Raw genomic sequence first — 22332 nt, 5'->3', positions numbered from 1 at the left:
TATATATATGTGGGCTTCTCTTAGCTACATCAGTCTGAGTTTCCACATTTACTATAATGCTACTTCTCCTAAATCAATTTGATAGGCTAACCTCCCAACTCAAACACAAGTCATTTCTCTTCCATATACAGTGCTTTCAAGAGCACTGTTTCCCTCCTTCCATTACTTCTCACAGCGACACATGTTAGTCAGAAGTGGTGAAGCTGAAACCTAATAGACGGATGGTTTGTGTACATGTTTTACATGAATAACAGGGGAAATGCTCAAAGCTAAGCTGGCATCTCCCACTGCTGAACCTCATACTAGAGATCCCTTTATGTCACTGGTTACAGCCATGGCCACTTCCTGTAAAGTGGCCCACCAGCAAGGAGACTCTCTTTTCAGTGGTTACTGCATCAACGAAGGCTGGGTTGCAGGAAAGTGTGAAGTGATTAAAATAAAACCAAGCCAATAAAACAGCAAATTATCAGATGGCAAGAGATAGGCTGCTTCTTGGACAAATCTGAGGAAGGCCAAAAAAAAAAAAAAAAAAAAAGAGTCTAGTAAACCCCCCCTCCTCCCAGGGTCATGTCACCCTACCTACTCCCTCCCCTCCACCCCGATAATCTCACACCCTCCCCATAGCACCAGGCTTACAACGCCTCCTACCGCCCTGCCAGCCATCCCCACGCCCTTCTCCCTCAGCCACCTTACCCGCTGGGGTCGCACGCCCATGCTCGCTCTCTCAAACCCCACCGGCACAGCCCCCGTTCAATCACCAGGGGAGCATTTCCCTCCCCCCCCCCCGCCCCCGGTGTCTCTCTCGCCTGGAGCCTCCCCACACTCCTTCCCCCAGGGCGCGGCCCCTGTGCACGCTCACCCCAGGGAGCATTCCCCCCCCCCGAGCGCTCTCACTCGCTCGCCCCTCCCGCCTCCTGACACAACTGCCGCCCCCAGCCCCCACCTTTGATCACGTTGCTGTAGATGATGGCGCGGAACTCCTCGCGGTCCCCCAGGTCCCAGTCCGCGCCGTGGATGATCCGCATCTGCTTGAGGAAGGTGGACTTGCCGCTCTCGCCCGCGCCCAGCAGCAGGATCTTGACGAGGCGCTTCACGTAGGTCTTCTCGCGGTTCAGGCACTTGTCGATCTCCTTGGACTTGCGCTGCTGCTCGGCCTCGCTGCTGGTCAGCAGGCAGCCGGGGAAGCAGCCCGACAGCGCGGAGCGGGACGGCAGGAAGTCCGCCATCTTAGCACACACTGCCAGGGAGCGGCCGCCCCGCGCCGCAGCTGCAGCTCAGCGGCCCCCTCGGCGCGAGCGCCTGCGCAGGCGCCTCAGAGGCTGCCGCCGCCCGCAAGGAGACACGTGACCGTCACGTGACGGCGCTCCTCGCCTCTTCTTCCTCAAGCCGCAGCCTCGCCCTCTATCACGTGATCGGTCCTACCTCCCCTCCCCCCCTCGACCCATTACGTCACGGCCCGGAAGCCTACGGGTCCTGGTTGCGCGATGACGTAAGGAGGCCGGTGCCACCTGATGCCGACTCTGTGTGTGCGCGCGGGCGGGGAGGGGACCCCCCCCGCAGCTCGCTCCTCCTCCCACGCGCCGCCATTTGCGAGAGGGAAGGCGCTCGGGGGGGCGGCGGAGCCACGTGACGGCGCGCGCCAGACAAGCCTAGCACAGGCCCATTCAGCCGCGCATGCGTGCAGCGCCGATGGGGGCACGTCCGTGCGCACGCGGACCCCCGTGCGCTGACATGGGAGCTCGGGGCGGATAAGGAGGCCGCGGGGGGACACAATTGTACCGACCGCGGGACTGGTGGGGGCGGGGCACCGAGCCTGCCTGCACGCTCGCCCTTCCCATGTGCTGCCAGAGCCCCTGCCCCGGGGGCGGGGAAGTTGCTAAGAGTTTGCCCCCCCCCCCCGCCGTACTGGGTCAGACCAAAGGTCCATCTAGCCCAGTATCCTGTCTGCCCACAGGGGCCAGCACCAGGTGTCCCAGAGAAGGTGGACCGAAGACAATGATCAAGCGATTTGTCTCCTGCCATCTCTCTCCAGCCTCTGACAGACAGAGGCCAAGGACACCATTTTATCCCCTGGCTAATAGCCTTTTATGGACCTAACCTCCATGAAATTATCTAGCTTCTCTTTAAACTCTGTTCTAGTCCTAGCCCTCACTGCCTCCTCTGGCAAGGAGTTCCACAGGTTGACTACACGCTGGTAGTTGGTCCTGCTGCAAGGGCAGGGGACTGGACTCGATGACCTCTCCAGGTCCCTTCCAGTTCTGTGCGGTGATGGTCTATCTTGCTCTGCGCGCCCATCCGAGTAACGCTCGTCTTTTGCAAATACGCTGGATCTGGCACTTCTGTGGCAGTGGCATGCACCTGGCTAAACTGCATACCGATCTTCCCTTAGTGATTCAGAGCTAACATGTTTTCATTAATCTACTCAGTTCACTCAGCAAAGTAAGCAGATTAGTACAGAGACAGCAGATCTGTGGAATAAGACGGTGCCATTTTTACAGTCACTTTTCTGATCGTAACTACTACAATTTCTCCTTAAAATAGATGGACCAGATTTTCTGTTGTAGCTGAAATCCAGTTGATGCAGTAGAAGGAAGGCTACTAGCGAGTAAGTGACTTTGCCCAGCTTTCCTTTCACACAGGTCTGATACTGCTAAAGGTTAGAGTAGGGTTGGGTTAAAGGGCCTCCATGGGCTGGATCCGGCCCACAGAGGCCCTACTGCTCCCCCGCCCCTCAGGCCAATTGGGGGGGGAAGGAGTGTGGAGCCTCCATCCTGCAAGGAGCTCAAGGTACTTAGAAGCACCACGTGCTCTGCCCCCAATCCCTGATTGGCTGGGGATAGAAGGGGGGAGCATGCAAAGTCTCCCACTGCTAGGGGCATGGATGCCTGGGGGGAACCTCTCCGGGGGGGCAAAGATTTCACACGCTCCCCCACTCCCAGATCAATCATGGTCTGGGGGTGGGGAAGCAGGGATGTATCCTGGCCCTGCTCCTTCCAGTATGGTTGGGGGCCACATCAAAAATTTCCAAAGTGGCCCTTGGTAAAAAATTATTGCCCACCCCTGGGTTAAGATATCTTGGTTGGGACTATGCACCAGCTCAGGATAATCATAGCAAAATGTGCCAATATTCCTTGCACATGAAGGGGGTGGTGTAGGAGCCACTACACCAACTCTTTTCCTGCTAGGGAGAAAACATAACATTCCAGGGAATTTTGCATGATGTGTTTACTTAGGGTATATTAACACTGCATGGCTATTTCAAGATACCGGAGGTATCCCAAAATAGCTACCCCGTGTCTGCACAAGCTGCCTGTTATTTCAAAATATTTTTCAAAATAATGGGCATGCTATTTCACCATCCCAGTAAACCTCGTTTCATGAGGGATAAGAGATGGCCTGAAATAGCGCGTTATTTCGAAACTTGGCTCTGTGTAGATGCGCCCAATTTCAAAATAAGCTATTTTGAAATAGATTCGAAATAAGATACTCAATTTGCATTGCGCAAATTGCGTATCTTAATTCGAATTTAGGGTGCTGTGTAGACGCACCTTTAGGGATGGTAGAGCAGGTGGTGGCACTCATAAATAGGGAATTAATTAGGGAATGGGGATAATTAGAAGCAGAAGTGTGCGAGTGTCTTGGACAAGTTGTAAAGTAGCCATTGAACCAAACTGTCAACCTTGTATATGAGGGACATCAATTCAAGCCACGAAGTGCACCGGAACCCCTAGTTCCGGCACCTATGGAAGTGTATAGATCAAACTGATGATAGAACAATTTAGGAGTTTATTTGTATCTGTAAATGCAAAGCTCATTTAAATATTTAAACGCAATATGCCAAGCAGCTGTGATGGTTGAAAGCTGCATCATTTCAAAACACAATCCAATTCAGCTTTGGTGGTAGTGTTAGGTGGGCATCATTCCAGCTGACCTCTGGGAATTGTTCCTGTTTAACCAAGCCTGAATTTGAAATCTCGCTGAAACACACACGGCAACAAACGGAGCAAAAGCAAATCTTCCAACAAGGAGAAACTTTAAAAGTGATTTGGAAATGGACACAAACGAAGGATGGAGTTTCCATCAGATGAGTGGGATTTAGCAGGTCTGGGAAGTAATGAAGTCACAGAACTCACTCAGTGGAGGTGATGAGGTCATGCATGGTAAAATCCGTCCTTAGACTGGACATTGCATAAAGCCTTGTCTACGTGGGAAAGACTTTTCAATAAAACCCATATTGTTATTCTGGTACAGTCTGCCTTGTAGCTACTTTTATTCCAGTTTGTGTGAGTGTGTGTACAATATCTCATACAGATTGAACCACTGTAAACTGGACTCTCTGGTCCAGCAACATCCATGGTCCAGAGAGTCCCAGTGGAGGGCTGATGACTGGGTGCCCGGACACTGGGCTGCCACATTCGCCCCAGCGAGGCTGCCAGCTGGAACCGGGAGTCCGGTGTGCCCCAGCAGGGCTGCCCGGTGGGACCAGCAGCCCAGCACGCTGGAAGCTGGGCTGCTCAGCTTAGCAGGGAAGGCAGGAGGAAACCAGTAGGGCAGCGAGGCTGGTGGCAGGTAGGGGGAGCCAGCTGGGTGGCCAGTCCAGAGCTGGGGGGGGCGGTACTGGGGGGTGAGATATAACCTTCCCTGTTCCAGCAAAATCCCTGGTGTGGGACTGGTCAGTTTCCCGAGGGTGCTGGACCAGGGAGATCCAACCTGTACCAATTTATAATTGGTAAAACTTTCCCATAGACACGGCATAGGGCTTTGTTTCAAGGAAACAGAGAAGCAAGCTGGAGCGGGAGTTGTTCTACCAAATGGTAGAGGAAGAGATTTGAGCAGTTGGGTGTTTTCACCAGGGTATTTAAAACAATGGTCCAAGCATTCCCCTCTGAAGTGCAACAAGAGCTAGGAATTCTTGGAACCTGACATTAGAATGAGGAATCCAATGGGGCTCAAACTTCCAGATGCTGTGACGTTTACTCAGGGACGGGGATGAGAGGAAAATGAAGAGGAAACGGAACATTTTGTTCTTTATTAGCATTTTACCAAAAGTGGAGAAAGGGCTTTAACGTATTTATTTAATACTTGGTTATTAGGTTTCATTACAGCAGTGGTCCCCATTATTGGGTTAAAAACTGCTAGGTGAAGTGGTTAATATTGGCTCGGGGGGGTGCAGAGATTGCAGTCACATATCTGATCTCTATCAGCTCTGATCATGGTCATTTTGGTTGGTCTTTTGTGCATTGCAATGGGAATTTAAGCGAATCTATCAACATAGGGCCAGTTTCTTGGGTGGTATCAAGTTGAACCCCTCCAGTCTGGCGTCCTCAGGACCTGGCCTAGTCTAGAACATGGGCAGGGTGGGCTCTCTTCCTAGCTCTGCTCCAATTGCCTGGGTAAATTGCTTCCTTCTCTGTGCCTCAGTGTCCCCATTTCTAAAGTGATTCCTTCATAAAGCAAGCAGGCCAGCTTGAGCAGCCTGTATTTGCTGGGAATAACACAGAGTAGGCAAGGAACGGGCAGCCTGGAAATACCTGGTCAGAAGGAAAACAGACGGGTGGTCTGCACCCAAGAAAGGTAACGGCTGGAGAGCTGGAAGCCTGCATGGCTGCTGCCCTTGCTGCGCCATTGAGGGGAAACAATGCTGTGACTGCATTGTGCCAAGGATATCGCTCCTGAACATACCACTTACAGCAGAGGGGAATAATATCCCTTCTCCCCATGTGCCGCTGAAACGAGGCTGACTTTAGTAGGTGGCCACCTGTCTTGATCTTCTTGAGACTCTGGAGGTTGGGATGCTGGTGGAGTCAGCACTTAAGACAGCTCCATTGGGAAAACAGAGTAGCTCCACCCTGGATCTCCTTAGCAATACTCTAGCTGAGATCCGCCACCCAGCAACTAGCTGTAATCAGTGAGGAAGGATATGTGGGGTCCTTCTCCAGCCTACCAAGCCTATCAGTGGGAGAGGTGAGAAATAGGTAAACACAGCCCCTTCCTGCTCATAGATTTTATGTTTCTGCTGTAGAAGCGTCTTCATTTATGCACTATGGCCTAGCAGATAGAGACCTAGTCCTCGCTCTGCCCCCACCACCTGGGTAAATTGCTTCTCTGTGCCTCCATTTTCCCATTTGCAAAATGGGAATAATGATACTTACTTCTTTCATAAGGAGTCCTGAGATGTACTAATGAAAAAGCTAGTTAGTGAAATTCAGCCTTAACTATATGCTTGACATGCTTACAGTATCATTCTTCATTACTTTTATCCATCAATTCCTCCTATAAGAAAATGGTTACATATTGCATTCTTTTAGTGTTACTGGTTGCAGGTAGTGATTTATGGACAAAAAAACCAAAGAATTTGTTCTTAAAAAGTAGAATTAAAAAGAATTCCTTACCTTCATTCAGAGAGGAGACAGCAAGGAGGATTGACTGGTTGGGTGTGAATAGACAGAACTGATTTGTCAAGAGTGATTTTAATTTCAATGCACTTCAAAATCAGGACAATGGCTCAAAGTTAAGTTGTGATCAGCGCTCCCTGTAAGCTGTGCGCGTCTGTGGCCACTCTGGAGAGATTCAGATGCCACCCAGCTGATTATCAGAGTGCCTACAGCTAGGTTTTTGGTTTCTACTGGTGGTGCATATTTGCATGTGCCTTGGTGTACGTAAAATTTATTCTGCACATGAATGGAAAAAATGTGCACATAAATGGAAAATTAGAGGGACCATTGGTTGTGATGGGACCTTTTCCTGGCATTAAATTGGGGTTCTTACTAATCAAGAAACAGGGAAGAGAGCTAACCCAGGCTGACAGAGATTATGTTGCTGTGGAGTTTTGTTATTATGTATGTTTTCTAAAGATCTAGAGTATTTTTCAATCATTAAGAATTCAATTTTGCTTTCTAAGGAGGGGACAGGGAGCCTTTTTTTAAGACAGGGGTCACTGACCCACAGAAAAATCAGTTGGGGGCCACACACAGGTGGAAAAAAACCCCAACAACCTCTCATTGACCTCAAATGAGAAGGAAGAACACACGCTCAACCCAGAGTGCTGGGGCCCAACTCACGCTCTGTCTTGGGGCTTCTCCCAGGAGCAGGGTGAGCTAGCACTCACACTTCAGCCCTGCAATATAGCGCCAAGACTCAGAGACTTGCTGTGGGGCTGCAGAGGCTTCCTGGCGCTGGCTCCATGCTACTGGTGGAACCTCCTTATGGTCCGGGGGAGGGGTATGCAGAGCCATCCTGTCCATAGGTGTAAGTTGTGAAACTATTCGCTCCTTTTGTGAAACTGACTAGATATCAGTGATACCAACTCCCCTGATTTGGTCACAAGCCTCCTGATAATTTGGGGCTTTATTTTTTTTCTGGAAAGCCCCAGCCATGTTGTTAGAATTAAGCCAGATCTAGGAACGTGTCTGCCTCATGCACCACTATCAACCGTGATCGCTCTGATTTAGTAGATTATACTTGTTTTTTGGTACATGGTATTAGAAAACCTTTCTTTGTGTCTGTCTGTCTGTTTCATGGTTTGAGGTGAAAAGCTGGAAATATGCCCCAAGTTCAGCCAAAGACCACGAACACCAGAAGCCAGTCTCTCTTTGCAAGGTAGAGGGACCGATTCATGCGTTTTAAAAGCTTGGGGTTGGCAGTACAGTACATGCAAGTTGATAGAGTTTTCCCTGTGTCCAGGAGCCCAGATGGAGACCAGGATCCTACAAGACGTGAAACTGAGTCCTTGTCCTTGACACACCCATGTCCTTGTGCTGGGATAACCTTAACCTCCCTGCCCCCGCTAACATCCGCACCTTTGCACTGGAATCCCACCTCCCCCGCTTCCCACTGCTAATATCCGCATCCTCACGTTGGGATCCCCCACCTAGGGTAACCAAAAGTGAAATCCACCCGCCCCACCTGCTGGCTGCAGAAGCGCATCAGCTTGGGCAGCTCCTTGGCCAGTGCAGTTCGCCTCGCAGTGGAGACAGCCAGCATGGCTTCCCAGATAGAGTGGCTCTCGCTGTGGCCAGGACTATGGGCGCTGGAGGCCTGGGTGCTCCTTGGAGCCGCGTGTGAAGGTGAGTCCCTGTAGGCTGTCCACCCAACACTTCCTCCCCCCTGGCAGGGGCCAGATTAGGGAAGTGCGTGGGCTGCAGACAGTCCCTGAGCTGGGAATTTGAGACTCCTGCTTTAAGGTGTGGTATGTCTTTGGGTGCACTGTGGCGTTTCCCCCAGGCAGGATTCTCTGTAGAATTCTGCCTCCAAAGGTGCAGCAAATTGTTCTGGCTCTGTGACAGCCCTCTCCTCACCACAGAGATGAGGAAACGTGTCTGGTGGCACATTGGTCGACACTCTGGAGAAATAGTCTATGGGCTTGGCAAGTCCAGGGACTGCCACTGCTGCCCAAGGATCTGTGGACTGGCCGGGCAAAATCTGGCCCTAATAAATGTAGCTTCCCTATGTAACCCACACACCTAGGCTATGTCTACGCTGGTGCGACCTTGCGCCAGAGATAGGCAAATGAGGCTAAGCATGGAATATCACCGAGCCTTATTTGCATATCTAATGAGCTGCCATTTTTGCGGAAGAGGTTCTTGCGCAAGAAGGAGCTGTCTACACTGCCCCTTCTTGCGCAAGAAAAACCCTCTTGTGCAATGCCGTTATTCCTGAAAATAATCAGCGTAGCGGCATTGCGCAAGAGGGTTTTTCTTGCGCAAGAAGGGGCAGTGTAGACTGCTCCTTCTGGCGCAAGAGCCTCTTCTGCAAAAATGGCGGCTCATTAGATATGCAAATGAGGCATGGCGATATTCCATGCTTAGCCTCATTTGCATATCTCTGGGCAAGATTGCGCCAGTGTAGACATAGCCTTAGTGTGGTTACCGAGCAATGCAAGTGGTACCTAGACCACAGCAACAGTAAAGACCAAGAGACCTCTACAGCATGGGCTGGGAACGGGCTGGCTTTTAGCTCAGAAGGTAGAGGTTCCTAGACACTGCTTCAGAGGTAGGTCCCAGGTTCAAATTCGCCCAGTAGCAGTTACACCAACACTCTTATAAGGCATGTAACTATACCAGTGTAATTGGCTCCATTCTAAAACTGAGACTCAGGAATGGGAGGTGATTTCACTAGTGGGTATATTTCTGGGCTGAATTCACAGGGCCAGTGCTGACATGCATTGGCAGAAATCAGTGAGTAGGAAGAGACTCTTGCACTGCTCCTGCCTTCATTCTGTCTGGCTCCCTCCAATTCTCAGAGTCCCAGCAGACTCGTACAATAAATCAAACAAAGAAAACTCGAAATCCGCCCAGCCACCGTAAGCCGGAATTTGCTGATTTGTTGCTCTCTAGACTTTAATCATTAACAGCTCTTTCCAAGCCACTTTGCATCTGATTTAATAGGAGAGCCGGCGCTCTGCTTCTGATGCTCTGCAGGGCAACCGTGGGACCCACAATGGAGAGCAGATTTTGGTGAGGTGCGCAGACTTTCCTGACTCTCAGCGTGGAGGCCAGAGTCCATTCCTGATTTTATCTCTCTTCTTTGGATGCTCCAGCCCCTTCAGTGTGCTTCATGAAATGCTGATTATGAAGCACATGTTGTAGAAGGAGTTGGATCGAGTGGCACTTGACACTAATTGTGTCACCATTTAATAATGTAAGTTAGGAAATATCATTAGCTCTTGATGTCTAATCAAGAGAATGGTTTGGGTTCCATGTAGTTTATTTCCCCTTCCTCGTTTTCAGTCCTTATATTTAAATTGGACTGTAAAGAGAAATCCTGCTGTAAACTTAACTATGGAGTGGCTGGCCTCCCTCTGTAGTTAGTATCAAATCTCTCCATGTTGTCTGCAGCCCATAGTGCTTTCATCTCAGAGCCATTCCATCCATAAGCCCCAGGCCCCACACTTTGAGGGAATCCCGCAGCGGCCACCTCAACCGACCTATAGACAATACCCAGGGGATTACTTGGGGGCCTAGCACGGGGCTGCGCAGAGAAATCGAATGTAGCAGGTCGGGAGAGGGAGGCAGGGCAGAGCAGAGCAGGTTGCTGTGTTTTCTTCGGTTCCTGAGTGCGGAGGGGGAAAAGGGACGGAGCAGGGACAGGAAAGGGTGCACTGGGGGCAGAGCTTGGGAAAGGGCATGTAGTGGGGCAGGTGTGGAGCAGGGGAGTAGCCTGCAGCAGGCAGGGTTGTCCTGTGCCCTGTGTCTGGGGGGTTGCCTTAGGCTCTGCATCCTCCTAGGGACAGCTCCATATCTAACTAGGTCTCCATGCAGTTCACCTCTGACCTCTTGCATGCCTGTTACTTCTCTGAGTTTGGTTTCCTTTGCAAAGTTGATCACAGCTGAATTGACACCAGAGACTCCTGGCAGAAGACATGAAGCAGCCATGGTCAGAGAACGTCTAGAAACCCTGAAAGAGTCCTGGGCTGGGTTTCTCTGAGGTGAGAAAGTCTCTGTTGGCACTCGGAAAGGTGTTTCTTCAGCATCTGGACAAAGCAGCTCTGTGGATCACAGTTGGGGATCTCCTGCTACATGTGGGCTGAGTTTTCAAATGCAAACTCCTTAGTAGGGCATCTGTATCCCTCAGTGGAACCATTAGATCAGCACTTGATTGTTTGAAATCATAGAAAAGTAGGACTGGAAGGGTCCTCAGGCAGCCATCTAGTCCTGCCATGCTAAATCAGGAGTTAATAGACCTAAACCATCCCTGACAAATGTTGGTCTAGTCTGTTCTTAAAAATCTTTAGTAATGGGGAGCCCACAAGCTCTCCAGGTAACCTGTCCGATGGGTTGGATCACAGAGGCCCCCTTGAGACGTTCACTTGATAGGCTGATTATACCAATGAGCCCGCCAACCTGTCCTCTGCCCTTTCCCCGCTGTTCTGCTGACCCAGAACCTGTGGTCTCCTCCCAGCAACGACACAGAATTGGGGTCACAGCCCCTCCAGCAGAATAAGACAGACACTGATAACAGCTCAGATCTGTGACGGCTCCATTACAGGGACTTGTCAGCACCCAGGAGCACAGCTCCAAGAGAATCAAAACTCCAAATAAATCCCTTTTACGCTATATAAAAGTTTTACACAGAGAAAGCTCGTGAAGTGTGCTCTCTTTCTCAATGAAAGAGAGCTGAACAGCTGTTGGTCCCCCCTGCACAGGTAACAATTATTTACACTGGGTTTGGTAATAAAGAAAAGTTATTTTATTAAGTATAAAAAGTGGGGTATAAATGGTTGCAAATGCTGACAGACAGATCAAGATAAGTTACTTAGCTAAAATAAACAAAACATTCCAGCTAGCTTTAATACACTAAGGCTGCGTCTAGACTGGCAAGTTTTTCTGCAAAAGCGTTTGCTTTTGCAGAAACACTTGCCAGCTGCCTACACTGGCCGCTTGAATTTGCGCAAGAACACTGACGATCTCATGTAAGATTGTCAATGTTCTTCCGCAGATACTATGCTGCTCCCGTTGGGGAAAAAGCCCTCTTGCGCAAATGTAGATAACATCACTGTGCTTCCTCTTCATCTAAGGTCTGTCTAGACTAGCAGTTTGAGTGAGACTGCTGTGGCACTGCAGCTGTGCAGCAATAGTGCTGTAGTGTACTCTCTGCCTCCATCAACGGAAGGAGATTTTGCACTGAGGGAAGTAATCCTCTTCTCTGAAAGGCAGGGTGTGAAATTCGGTGTTGACACAGCCCTGTTGCTAAAAGTCAGCCTGTGTGAATCATAGGTGGTAGGTGAACCTGGGCCTGGGGGACGCATATTGCCCAGGGCCCCTGTGAGAGCAGCGTTCCCTGTAAGCTGAGCACTTATCTGGCTGCTCAGGAAAGACTTAAAATGCCACCCAGCTGATTAGCACAGCGCCTACAGCTGGTTTTTTTCCTTTTACTGGTGATGCACATTGGCACATAAAATTTATTCTGCACATGGATGGAAAAAATCTTTCTTGAATGGAAAAGATTAGAGGGAAGATTGCATGGCCCCACCTCCCCTCCACCCCGAGCATGGAGAGAGTGAGAAGTGTATGGCTCCAGCAACCCTGGCTCTGGGAGAGTTGGTGTTGTGGCCCCAGCGTTGGCAGGGCTGAAGCCCAAGCTTCCCCAGGAAACTGGGGGAGCCACATTGAATGGGGGAAGAGATTGGGGGAGAGGTGGAAAACGCTTCTGCTGACAAAGCAGCAGTCACATTTTCACTTGTGGTGGCAAAACCTTGTGGTTCACACAAGAAGGGGGAGTGTTTAAGCACCTGTGAATTACGGAAGTTTTGTTGAGCAAGGGCAAGTGTAGACACTGCCTAAGTTTTAGATGGAGACCAGACATGAGTCTAGCGACCCCCTTCCTGCTTCTGATTGTCCTTAGGAGATTTCTGTGCTGCTATTTTTCCTGTCATTACTTTGCCAACTCCTGAGGATTGCTAGTATAGATTAAATCCTTTCAGGGGAGGGGGGGGGGGGGAACCAAACCATGAGACAGTGTGAATTGCGAGAGGCTGAAAATGAGTGAAAAATTTCCCTCCTGTACCCTGTGGCACTCAGCTCATGCCCGGAAGCCAGAGATCTATTTCCCCTGGCATTCACAGGCAGAACTACAGCTGTCATTAATAATAATTAAATTATGCAGCAGCACGAAACAGAGCATTCCAGAAGAAAACCTCCAAATGTCCTGACTGTCACATGGCTGGGAGAGATGCAAACATTCATATGGGAATCTTTATGAGGAGAGTCTGCTCGTTCAGATCCTTCCAAAGAATGTGCCTCATTGTTTTTGCTGAAACCGACGAACATGGCTACCCCTCTGAAACTTTCCCAAGGGTTGCAATGCAGTGGAGGAGGTCATCAGTGCCTTTAGACTGTTAATGGAGAGACAACTTTGCAATGTGTACTTCGCTGAAGCATAGGGGAGCCGTGATGTCATGCAAATCACACGAGAGTGCCATGAAAAAAACTCACGGAGATGTTTGTGTGGTGTGCATATGCACATCTATTTGGGGTGCATCTGTGAGTATAGTGCAAGCATGCACTTTGCGGGTGCATCTGTCTGTACAGTGTGTAGGCCGACTAATGGGGACAAAAGTAGCAGTTACCCTGGGGCACGGTGATTCAAAAGGGCCCAGAGCTCCTGGCCGCGGCTGCTGTGGCAGCAGTGGCAGCCAGAGCCCCTGGCTCCTTTAAATCGCTGGAGTCCTGTGTGGTGAGCACCAGGCAGCACTAAGGGCCGCTGGCGGTGGCGCTCTCCCGTTAGTGCTAAGGGCTGTCTAGCTAGGGTTGCCAGATGGTTCAACCAAAAATACCAACCCTCCCCCCCGCCCCCAAAAAAAACACCGGCGGGGGGGGGGGGGGGGAAATTCTGTTGAGAAAAAAAAGGGGGAGACCAAAGTTGTTGAGCAAAAAAAAAAAAGGACCTCGAGAGTTGTTAAGCTAAATAAGTAAATAAACAATGTGGCCCCTTTAAGAAATTCTTTTGAGGCTCTTTGGCCTTAACAGGCTGCCGGCGGCCACCTGCCATCTTGCCTCCCTGCGCCAGGCAGTGGAACCCATTAAGCACCCGGGATTTTCGCCTCCTGGCCAGGAAAAAATCAGAAAATACTGGACATTTTAGGTGTCTGGTATTTTCTGAAATTTTTTACTGGACAGGAGGCGAAAATACCAGACTGTCTAGTTCAATACCGGACACCTGGCAACCCTATGTCTAGCCCCAGACCTGCCTCTTCCACCTGAGTCCCTGTCCCTTCCAGGAACATGGAGCTAGGCTTCCCACCGCTTTGCCTGGGGGCCTGGCAAAGCTGTTGGCCCCACTGACAGTGTGTGGGCACTTGCATGTACAGGATGTATGTGGGGGTGTAGTATGCATGAGAGTGCATGCCAAGGTGTGCGTGCCTAGTGTTAGTATGTGTGATCTGTGCACACTACAAAAGCATGTATGTGGCTGTATGTGATAAGTATTTATAGATGCATGTGCTTGGTGTATGTGTTCTATGTATGGATGAGTGTGTATGGCATGTATTGGGGTGTTTCTGTGGAACATTGGTTATGAAACATGGCACAATTATTATTGTTTTCATGTAGCACCAAGGTCTCACCTGCAGAGGCTATCCCTTCCAGATCAGGGTTCAAGTACTTCACTCAGGAGGGATGAGGAAGTTTTCATAACTGTTGCTTCTTTGTGCCTGGATAAATGAAGTTTCAGTCTGCAGCGCTGTCAGTCAGACACCATTCACCCATCCATCAGTCCAAGAGCAGGAAGTACAATCATGGAGGAGACTGTGTGATTTTAGGGCCTTTTTCTGAGTGCTTCTTCAAGCTTGCATTGCCAGAATTCCTCTGGTGCCGTCCACTGACTCTTTGGACATGATTTCGGAGTGGGCTTTCCCTTGGGTCCTCCTGCACTTTTTCTTTGTCCTAAGCACTCAGTTGGCTTCTGTCTTTTTGGGGTCCCTTTCCTTCCCTCCTCTCTCCTCATGCATGACCTACAACCGAGGTCAACTAAGATAAAGCCCTAAGAGTCTGATCCTGCAAGGGACACTTTTTAGCAATCTCTGTTCAGTGGAAAACATTCCGCATTTTTGCAGGATCCTCTCCTTTAGCAGCATGTTGATTTCACCATCATCATCCCTTCAAGCTTTTAAACTCCAGTCTTGCAAATGTGAGTAACTTTACTGAAATCATTAGACCTTGATGAGTAGGGTTGCCAAATTTCCCGGACTGGACCAACTGAGTTGGCAACCCTATCACTGAGACTACTCACATATGTACGTGTTTGGTAGGCTGCGCTTTTTCGAACTTAATTGTTGTCCCCTGGATGTGGCTGATTTAAGACCCTATCTTGTTCTTTTGGAGCTCACTGGGAGTTTGGCCACTGAATACAGCTGGAGCCAGATTGGGCTCTTTGACTGGGAACTGTTTAAGGCAAGGCCTTGTCTTTTTTGTTTTCTATGAAGTGAACATAAGAATGGCCAGACTGAGTCAGACTAAAGGTCCATCCAGCTAAGTATCCTGTCTGCCAATAGTGGCCAATGCCAGGTGTCCCAGAGGGAGTGAACTGAACAGGTAATGATCAAACAATCTTTCTCCTACCATCCATCTTCACCCTCTGACAAACAGAGGCTAGGGACACCATTCCTTACCCATCCTGGCTAATAGCTATTAATGGACTTAACCTCCATTAATTTATCTAGCTCTTTTTTAAACTCTGTTATAGTCCTGACCTTCGCAACCTCCTCAGGCAAGGAGTTCCACAGGTTGACTATGCACTGTGTGAAGAACTTCTTTTTATTTGTTTTAAACCTTCTGCCCATTAATTTCATTTGGTGGCCCCTCGTTCTTATATTATGGGTGGTGTCTACCACAAGGTACTACACAAATAATAAGAAAAATAATCTAAACACAAAGTGTCACTTTTTATCAGTAGAAATGTTTTAAAAAATGTTTTCCACTAACTAATACGAATGTTGACTTTTTCACAACTTACTGCTTTTAAACACCATCAGGAATGTTGATTTTAAAATCACTTTCCCCCTTACACTGCTGCAGAAATGTTGGCAAAGGCCCTTTTTATTAACCCACTGAAAGTGCTGATTGATTTTTTAGAAAGGAAATGTTCCCCATGGGCAGACATAGGTAACGTTTTTTGATTATGTTCTACAGCCCCAGCCAGAACACTGAATGTTAAAGCATCTTCTTATCGATATACATCAGCAGAGCATGTTGATGGAAGGACAGTTTTTATTAAATCTCTTCGTACCGCGAAAGCCTTTAAAATAGCAACAGAAATATCGAGGGGGCTACTTGGCGTTCCACAGTGTGTAACAATGTGTTTAGGGGTTGGAACGTTCAGACTCTGGAAAGAGCTGATTGGCTGAAGACGCGCTCAGCTCCCCCCCTCCCACCCCGGAGCCTTTCTTCTCGCCGGCGCTCAGGAGAGCTCCACCTGGTGCTGAGAGGTGGGAAGCGCCGAGGCCCGACAGCCATGCAAATGAGGACCTCGGAGCTGCTTGTTCATTGGCTGCGGCGGAGCAGGGTTTGCTCACCACTGTCTTTAGTTTCTAGACAGGGGGTTGTTCCAGCAGCAGCAGCTTTCCTGCAGCTGGGGAGTGGATACCTGGCTGTTAATTGCTTTGTTGTTGCTTTTAATTTGCTTTCTTTGTGGCTTTTGCCTTGACTCCGTGGGGGAACGATGACTGTCAAACAGACGGGCCAAGGGCAGCATTACAGGCCAAGAATGGCATTCCTGAAAAAGGTAACGCGGTTTAAAAAAAATATAATAGCAATCCTACCTGAACAACGATATCTACTGCAGTAAACACATCTGTAAAATATCAAAACACAGCTGTAAAATAACTGCCACCTGACTGGCTAATCCAGGGGATAGTAGGATGGGTAGGGCAAGAATAGGCATTTTGTTAGCCTGTATTATTCATGATAGTTTGTTGAATTAATTGTCTTCAAAAGCCCTTGTGAGTCTTATTGGTTAGAAAGTGTTTTGAAATCCCTTTTAAGTTCTCTTTTCCTGTGCTGTTGTTACTAAAGGATTTGAGGCAAGTGTCCTATTTTTTGCAGGCTCCAAAGGAAGGCAACCTGTTACATGGCACTGTTTGCATCATGGGAGTCCTAGAGGCATAATAATTAAAACTGAACAGGAGGGGTTGCTGAAAACAGCCACAAAAACATTATTTGCTCTAATCATGCAGTTGTATACAATCCCTCCTGTTAGAATGTTTTTAGATTCCCTCCCCCCCCACATCCCAAGCCATTCTAACTATATCATTTGCTGGGCTAAAAAATCACCATACTGAGAATTTGATTCCCTAATTTTGCTTTGAGCCATAATCTGGTTTATTTTCCCCGTCAGGAATCACTCTCTTAGTTACATACGACATATAGCCAATGTTCATTCTTCAAAGGGAACATCATGCCAAAAGGTGGGCTGTCTGTTTTATAGCATTTTGGAAGGTGTGTGTATTTATAATTGTTAGATGTTTACAGAGCATGCAGATGGCCAAACTATGTTTTGGATGAAACGTATAATTGTGAAAAGTGGTTTTTTTTGACACTCATTTAAAAGCATTTTAATGTAACCAGTATTTGAAAAGATTTTAAACAGGATAGCCTACTCATGGGAGAAAAGCTGGATTAATAGCTATTTTTCTTGTCTATGGCTTATCCTGTTGAATAGAATTAGCGGAATTTCCAGTGACAAGTACAGCTGTCCTTTCAGGTAATGTGGTTCGCTCTGCAAAAAAGAGGGCCAGCAAACAAACGAACAAAAAGTAGTTTTTTTGGCAGAGCAGGTACGTAAATACATCAGCAGAGGGAGTTGGTGGTAGCACAGATTTCCAAGTAAGATGAGATTGAGTGTAAATTTATTCAGTCTCACAATGTGAATCTTACAGCCACAAAAACACTTGCACTTTTCACGTTGAAGGAGGCATGTAAAATACTTCTGTTGGGGCTGTTTGTTTCTTGCAGCTTTGGCAGAGAAGCGCTGTCCTGTCAAAAGGAAAAAATAGCGGGCAAGATTTCAGGGTTGATTTGTACTCTGAAATTGTATTAAAGATGATGGGCAGGTCCAGAGAATCAACCTATATAAAAACAAAACCAAATGCACAATATTTAGTTACTGAGTTGAAAAATGGGATGGTTGCTGCTTATCAACCTTTGCAAAGTGTGCCGAGATTCCAAAATGGAAGGGTCTGTAGAGGTGTCGTGAATGCCAATGCACTCCAGATTATCTGCTTAGCAGGTAGGACATGGATTTTGTTCAGCTAATCAGGCATTTGGATAATCAAGAGGACAGGAGCATTTCGGTAGCAGAGTGACTTCCCTGTAAAGTGGCCCTCCTCCTTGCAGTCCTGGTCAGGGGTATCTGCTCAATAGCCAAGCCACTGCATTATCCCAATCGCTTCCTTGTCCCCCATTATAAACTGCACGGGAGAGAAAGAAGGGACTGGGATAATGCAGAAGTTTGCATAATAGCAGGGCTTTGGATGAAGAGGAGTATATTGTATTATTCCATTGAGCTATATATGACCGTGCGACATTTATCCATGAGGTTAGTCGTGAGTGAGGTATAGTGCTATTCAATGTGAGCAAAGGTGGCAGAATCTGGCTCTTCATTACCATGTGGGAGTCTCAATATGGAGTCCACATTTTTAAAGGAAGCAAGCTGGACCTTTTGTGGTTCCTGTTTCCCTGTTTGGAAAGCTTGCTCTGTGTGGTTCCATGCTACTTGTACAGAGCCGTGTCCTTGGCTTCAGTGGGAGGGGAGCTTGCTCAGCACCAGTCTGAATGAGACCCCTATTGCACCCATGTAGAAGTTTCCAGGAGGCTTCGTACAGAGGCGTATAAGCCTAGCTTGACTGGTGCACACTTACTTACAGCTACTCCGGCACGTGTGAATCTTTTAAAACACAGGGATCCGTATCTGCGACGTGCTGAGCACAGCCCTGGGCAGTCCAGCGGGAGGAAGCTCCCTTTCCTGGGACTGATTGAAAAATCCATTGAAAGTGGTGGAAAGACTTCCCGGGTCTTGCAAGAAAGACCCTGGGGCGGGGAGGGTCGACTGTCTTGGGCTCGCACGATGGGATTGAAAGTAGCACGTGTGGACATTCCCGCTCAAGCTGGAATCTCTCTCTGAAATCTGGGGTAGGAATGTCTACACTGCTATTTTTAGCCCAAGCCAGTTGACCCAGGCTCTGACACTCATGGCAGTGCTGGTGCAGAAAGAGCGCTCTGCAGCCAGCATGAGTCTCCGCTGCCCGCACAGGGACCGATAATACAGTTCTGAGGGGCAGTGCCGCCTCCCATGCCCCCACAACCTTTGCCCGTATGCTGAGCACCTTTAACCTCACCGACTGCAGGACTTGAGGATACTTGGGATGTATCTGCTCAACACCATGCAGGATCAGGCCTCTGTGAAGCCAAGAAACCCACATACAGTCTTCATTCATTGCTCAAGTCTGTGCAAGTGTCTTGCCACCAGCTGGCCCCTACAACAGTCACGTATTCTCCCTGCAGGTGTTTGTGGCAGCCTGGCGTATGGAATTTCTGCTGCTGTCACAATGCTGTTGGTCCTTGAGGCAGCGTGAGAGTTGCAGTCCCAGGGCGTTGGATGGCACCCATGTGAGCTGTCTGTCAGCTTGTTACTGAAATACACATGATGTGGGTGACAATGGATTCTTTTCTCCCACGCACGAGCAGGTGGCACGGTGCATCTGCGGTGTCGCTTCTCCGTGCAGCTGATGGTCAGCTTGAAATGGCTTCACACTGTGCAAGGGTTCGCAGGGTGGGCTGTGAATTGAACAGCACCCCGAAGCTAACTGTGCACAAGGAGCTGGTGTGCTCCAGGCATAGGGTGCATAGCCACATGCTGCAGCAATGCATCCCGAAAGCAAATGTGGGTAGCATGGTGCTGCTGCTTGTGTCGGGAGTAACTACAACTGCAAACATTCTTCTAAGGAATCACCAGCAGCATCAGCTAAAGCAGCCACAAAACAGGTGGTGCCCTTTATTGGCCTGACACATTTTCAGGTTTAGTACCTGTTAGCCTCCTGCTTGTATTTTAGGATAGAAATGTCAAGCGGGTGTAAGTTCTGGGGTATCCCAGATATCCATAGGGTAGTTGGTTTTGAGCAACATACTGACTTTCACATCTGATCTGATTCATAATCCAGCTCCAATCCATGACAGCCAGCGCAGTAACCTGACCTCAGGGAAGGGTACCAAATAGTTTGGCTGATGACGTTGCCTGGTTTTGAGGAGCAGGGAAGTTGAGAGAGAAGTACTCCATTCTAATAACACGCTTGACATGGGGGGGGGGAAGGTCTCTCTGCCCCCACACGTTCAAAAGCGTCTTCTAATTAGGGGAGCCTTTGTTTTTGGGTGGTGTCCAAAGCTGGGTACCAAAAAGCAGAGCTACCAACAGAATTAGTGTGTCGTCTGGAAAATGTGAATTTCTCTGGGCCTCAGTCCCCTACTCTGTGAAGTGGGGATGATATTTGCCCACCTTCGTAAAACGCTTGGTGCTCCTCAGGTGAAAGGTGCTGTGGAAATGAAAAGCATGAAATAAGCTTTGAGAGCTTCCTTTGCTGCATTAAGGGAGACTGGCCTAAGAGGTTCTAAGTGGCGGGTTAAAAAGATGCTGTTAAATCCCTTCCCAAAGTATTCAGGGTGACAATGAGGATAGAACTCAGCCCTTCCTGCTTCAAAAGCACAGGTGCCTTCTAGATGAGATTGAGGCAAATCTCCAGTAGCTGTTGCACTATCAAGTCCATGACACTCAGTTGAGCAGTTCTGATTCTCCCCAGCACAGAGCAGGGCTAGTTCAACCTCCAGCTGCGGAAATGCAAATAAAGATACATCAATTCCAGCTACATCATTCATGTAGCTGGATTTGCGTATCTTAATTCGCCCTCCCCCTGTAGTGTAGACCTGGCCTGATAGTATGCAGTGGATGGGAGCTAGTGAACTGCAGGGAAAGAGACTTTCCATCTCAACCACCTTTATTTAAAAAAAAAAAAAAAAGTTTCAGGGTTGACAAACTATTGAGTCGTCTCAGAGGGGGGGTGGTGTTAATCTCTCAAGCACCGTAGGAATCCTTGTTGTTTTTGCAGATAGAGACTAACAGATTTATTTGGGCATAAGCTTTCATGGATAAAAACCACTTTGTCAGATCGATGCGGGACTCTATAAGGTGCCACAGGACTCCAAACTATTGGATGTTTTGTCAAAGTGGTGACCCTGGCTCTATATGTGATTATTAGCTGCAGGCCTGAAAAAGAATAAAATCAGCAGAGTGTTGGCCGGGTGAAGATGAAAGGGAGTGTGGGAGGTGGAAGCGTGATCTTTACAAATAGGATCAGGGAAGGCTCTGGGTGGAGGAGCTGAGCTGGGTGAGTATTTATGATGGAGTAGGTGGCAGATATTTAATTAGAGCTCTGCTATTGGTCGCTGGGTCGGCAGACTTTCAGAAGTGGCATGCCAAGATCCTGCCCCTGCCTCCGCATCCTCCTTCGCCCCCCTCCTCGCCCGCATCCCTGTGCCCCCAATGCACACACCAGCAGGGCAGTAGCACTGGGACTTGCAGCCCTCTGGGAGCAGCACTGGGGTGAGGAGGGTTTGGGGACGGGGGCAGAGTCACTTTTATGCCTGGCTCAGCTCTTTTCCTGGGGCTCGCCACTCACCCTGCAGGCTGCGGCTCCTGGGCAAGCGGGTGCTGGGGAAGAGCCGCCCTGCCCACGGCGAGCAGCCACGGCTTAGCCCCACGGGAGCAGCAGCAGCAGCATGTGACCAGCCATGCCACCCCTATCTGTGGAACAGACCCAACCCCACTCCGCCTTGGAGCAGGAGGCACAGCCTGTAGTGGAGGGGGGAGCAGAGAGAAGGGTGTTAACCCCTTAGCTCCTGGGAGTTGTATGCAGGGACACAGAGCCCAGTGCAGGGTCATGCCGCCCGCTGTTTGCCAGCCTGCCCGGCTCCTACGCCATGCTGCGCGTGCCACGTAAAATCATCTTATGGCACACGTGCTGTATGCTGCCAACCCCTGATATAGAATGTACAGGGGAGTGTGTGTACAGGGGAGTGTGAACGGCTTTGTGAGAATGTGGTTAAATCCCTTCTCCACTGGGGATGGAGCACACAAAATCTACTAGCCTGTGCCTCCCCCCCTGTGGTACATGTCACCTATTATGAATTGATTTCAGCAGGAACCTCCACCTGTGGACCAAGGCCAAGTCCTGGCGACAATATGTACAAAACGAAAATCAGCCAGAGAGCTCTCCTGGCAAAAGCATGTTACAGAATGCGACAGAGCTGCAGAAAAGAAAGCAGATGTCCTCATTGTATTTTAAACAGCCCTTCTTGCCTCCTGCTGACAAGCTGGTGCTGGCAGCAGCATCTAATCTCTAGGAATCCCTAATAAGCAGCCGGTTCCCTAAGGGAAAGAGGAAAAGACCTGCTGAGTTTTGATCAGCAAAGTACAGGGTTTGCCCGACTCAGTAGGCACCACCCGATGGGCGCTCCCTTGCTTAGCTCGCTCGTGTCTTTTGATCTGTTATTTCTTTAAATGACCAGAGGGGACTCAGCAGGGGTAGGAAAGCTACAAGTCTCTGGAGCGGTTTGCTCATTAGGAAAAGAGCGCATCCATCCCCAGAAGACTGAGTGGGTTTTGTGAGCCAACGGTTGGCTCTTGATTAGTAGAGGCCCAGTTAGGGACCTGTGACCACTCCGATACAAGGGGTCAAAATGGAACATGGGCTACACAACAGGCTTGCTCCAAGAATCAGGTCTTGAAAGGTGCCGCTCCCGCTGAAGCTCCTGGGATTTGCCAGGGGGTCAGAACTGTGGTGTACGTGGC

General features: G+C 49.1%; 2 protein-coding genes across 5 annotated transcripts in view; one reads left to right on the top strand and one right to left on the bottom strand.

The window, feature by feature from the left end:
• Nucleotides 1–1377, bottom strand: part of GNA13 (G protein subunit alpha 13) — a 48020-nt gene extending 46643 nt beyond the window's left edge. The window contains exon 1 of one of the 2 annotated variants that reach the window (XM_075903964.1): nucleotides 944–1377. In XM_075903964.1, the coding sequence (XP_075760079.1) occupies nucleotides 944–1226 (283 nt within the window). In that variant the 5' untranslated portion in view covers nucleotides 1227–1377. The remainder of the gene's footprint in view (nucleotides 1–943) is intronic. The other variant, XM_075903963.1, reaches the window with a different exon arrangement.
• A 14520-nt stretch (nucleotides 1378–15897) lies between these two features.
• The window catches only part of RGS9 (regulator of G protein signaling 9), a 72907-nt gene continuing 66472 nt past the window's right edge, over nucleotides 15898–22332 (top strand). The window contains exons 1-2 of one of the 3 annotated variants that reach the window (XM_075903961.1): nucleotides 15905–16218; nucleotides 18996–19100. In XM_075903961.1, coding sequence (XP_075760076.1) covers nucleotides 16156–16218; nucleotides 18996–19100 — 168 coding nt within the window. In that variant the 5' untranslated portion in view covers nucleotides 15905–16155. Of the gene's footprint in view, nucleotides 16219–18995; nucleotides 19101–22332 lie in introns of all 3 variants that reach the window. The other 2 variants (XM_075903960.1, XM_075903962.1) reach the window with 2 other exon arrangements.

Source organism: Pelodiscus sinensis, chromosome 20 (assembly GCF_049634645.1).
Source record: "Pelodiscus sinensis isolate JC-2024 chromosome 20, ASM4963464v1, whole genome shotgun sequence".
NCBI lineage: Eukaryota > Metazoa > Chordata > Testudines > Trionychidae > Pelodiscus > Pelodiscus sinensis.
Note: the sequence above shows the minus strand (reverse complement) of the source record. Positions and strands in the feature narration are given on the sequence as shown.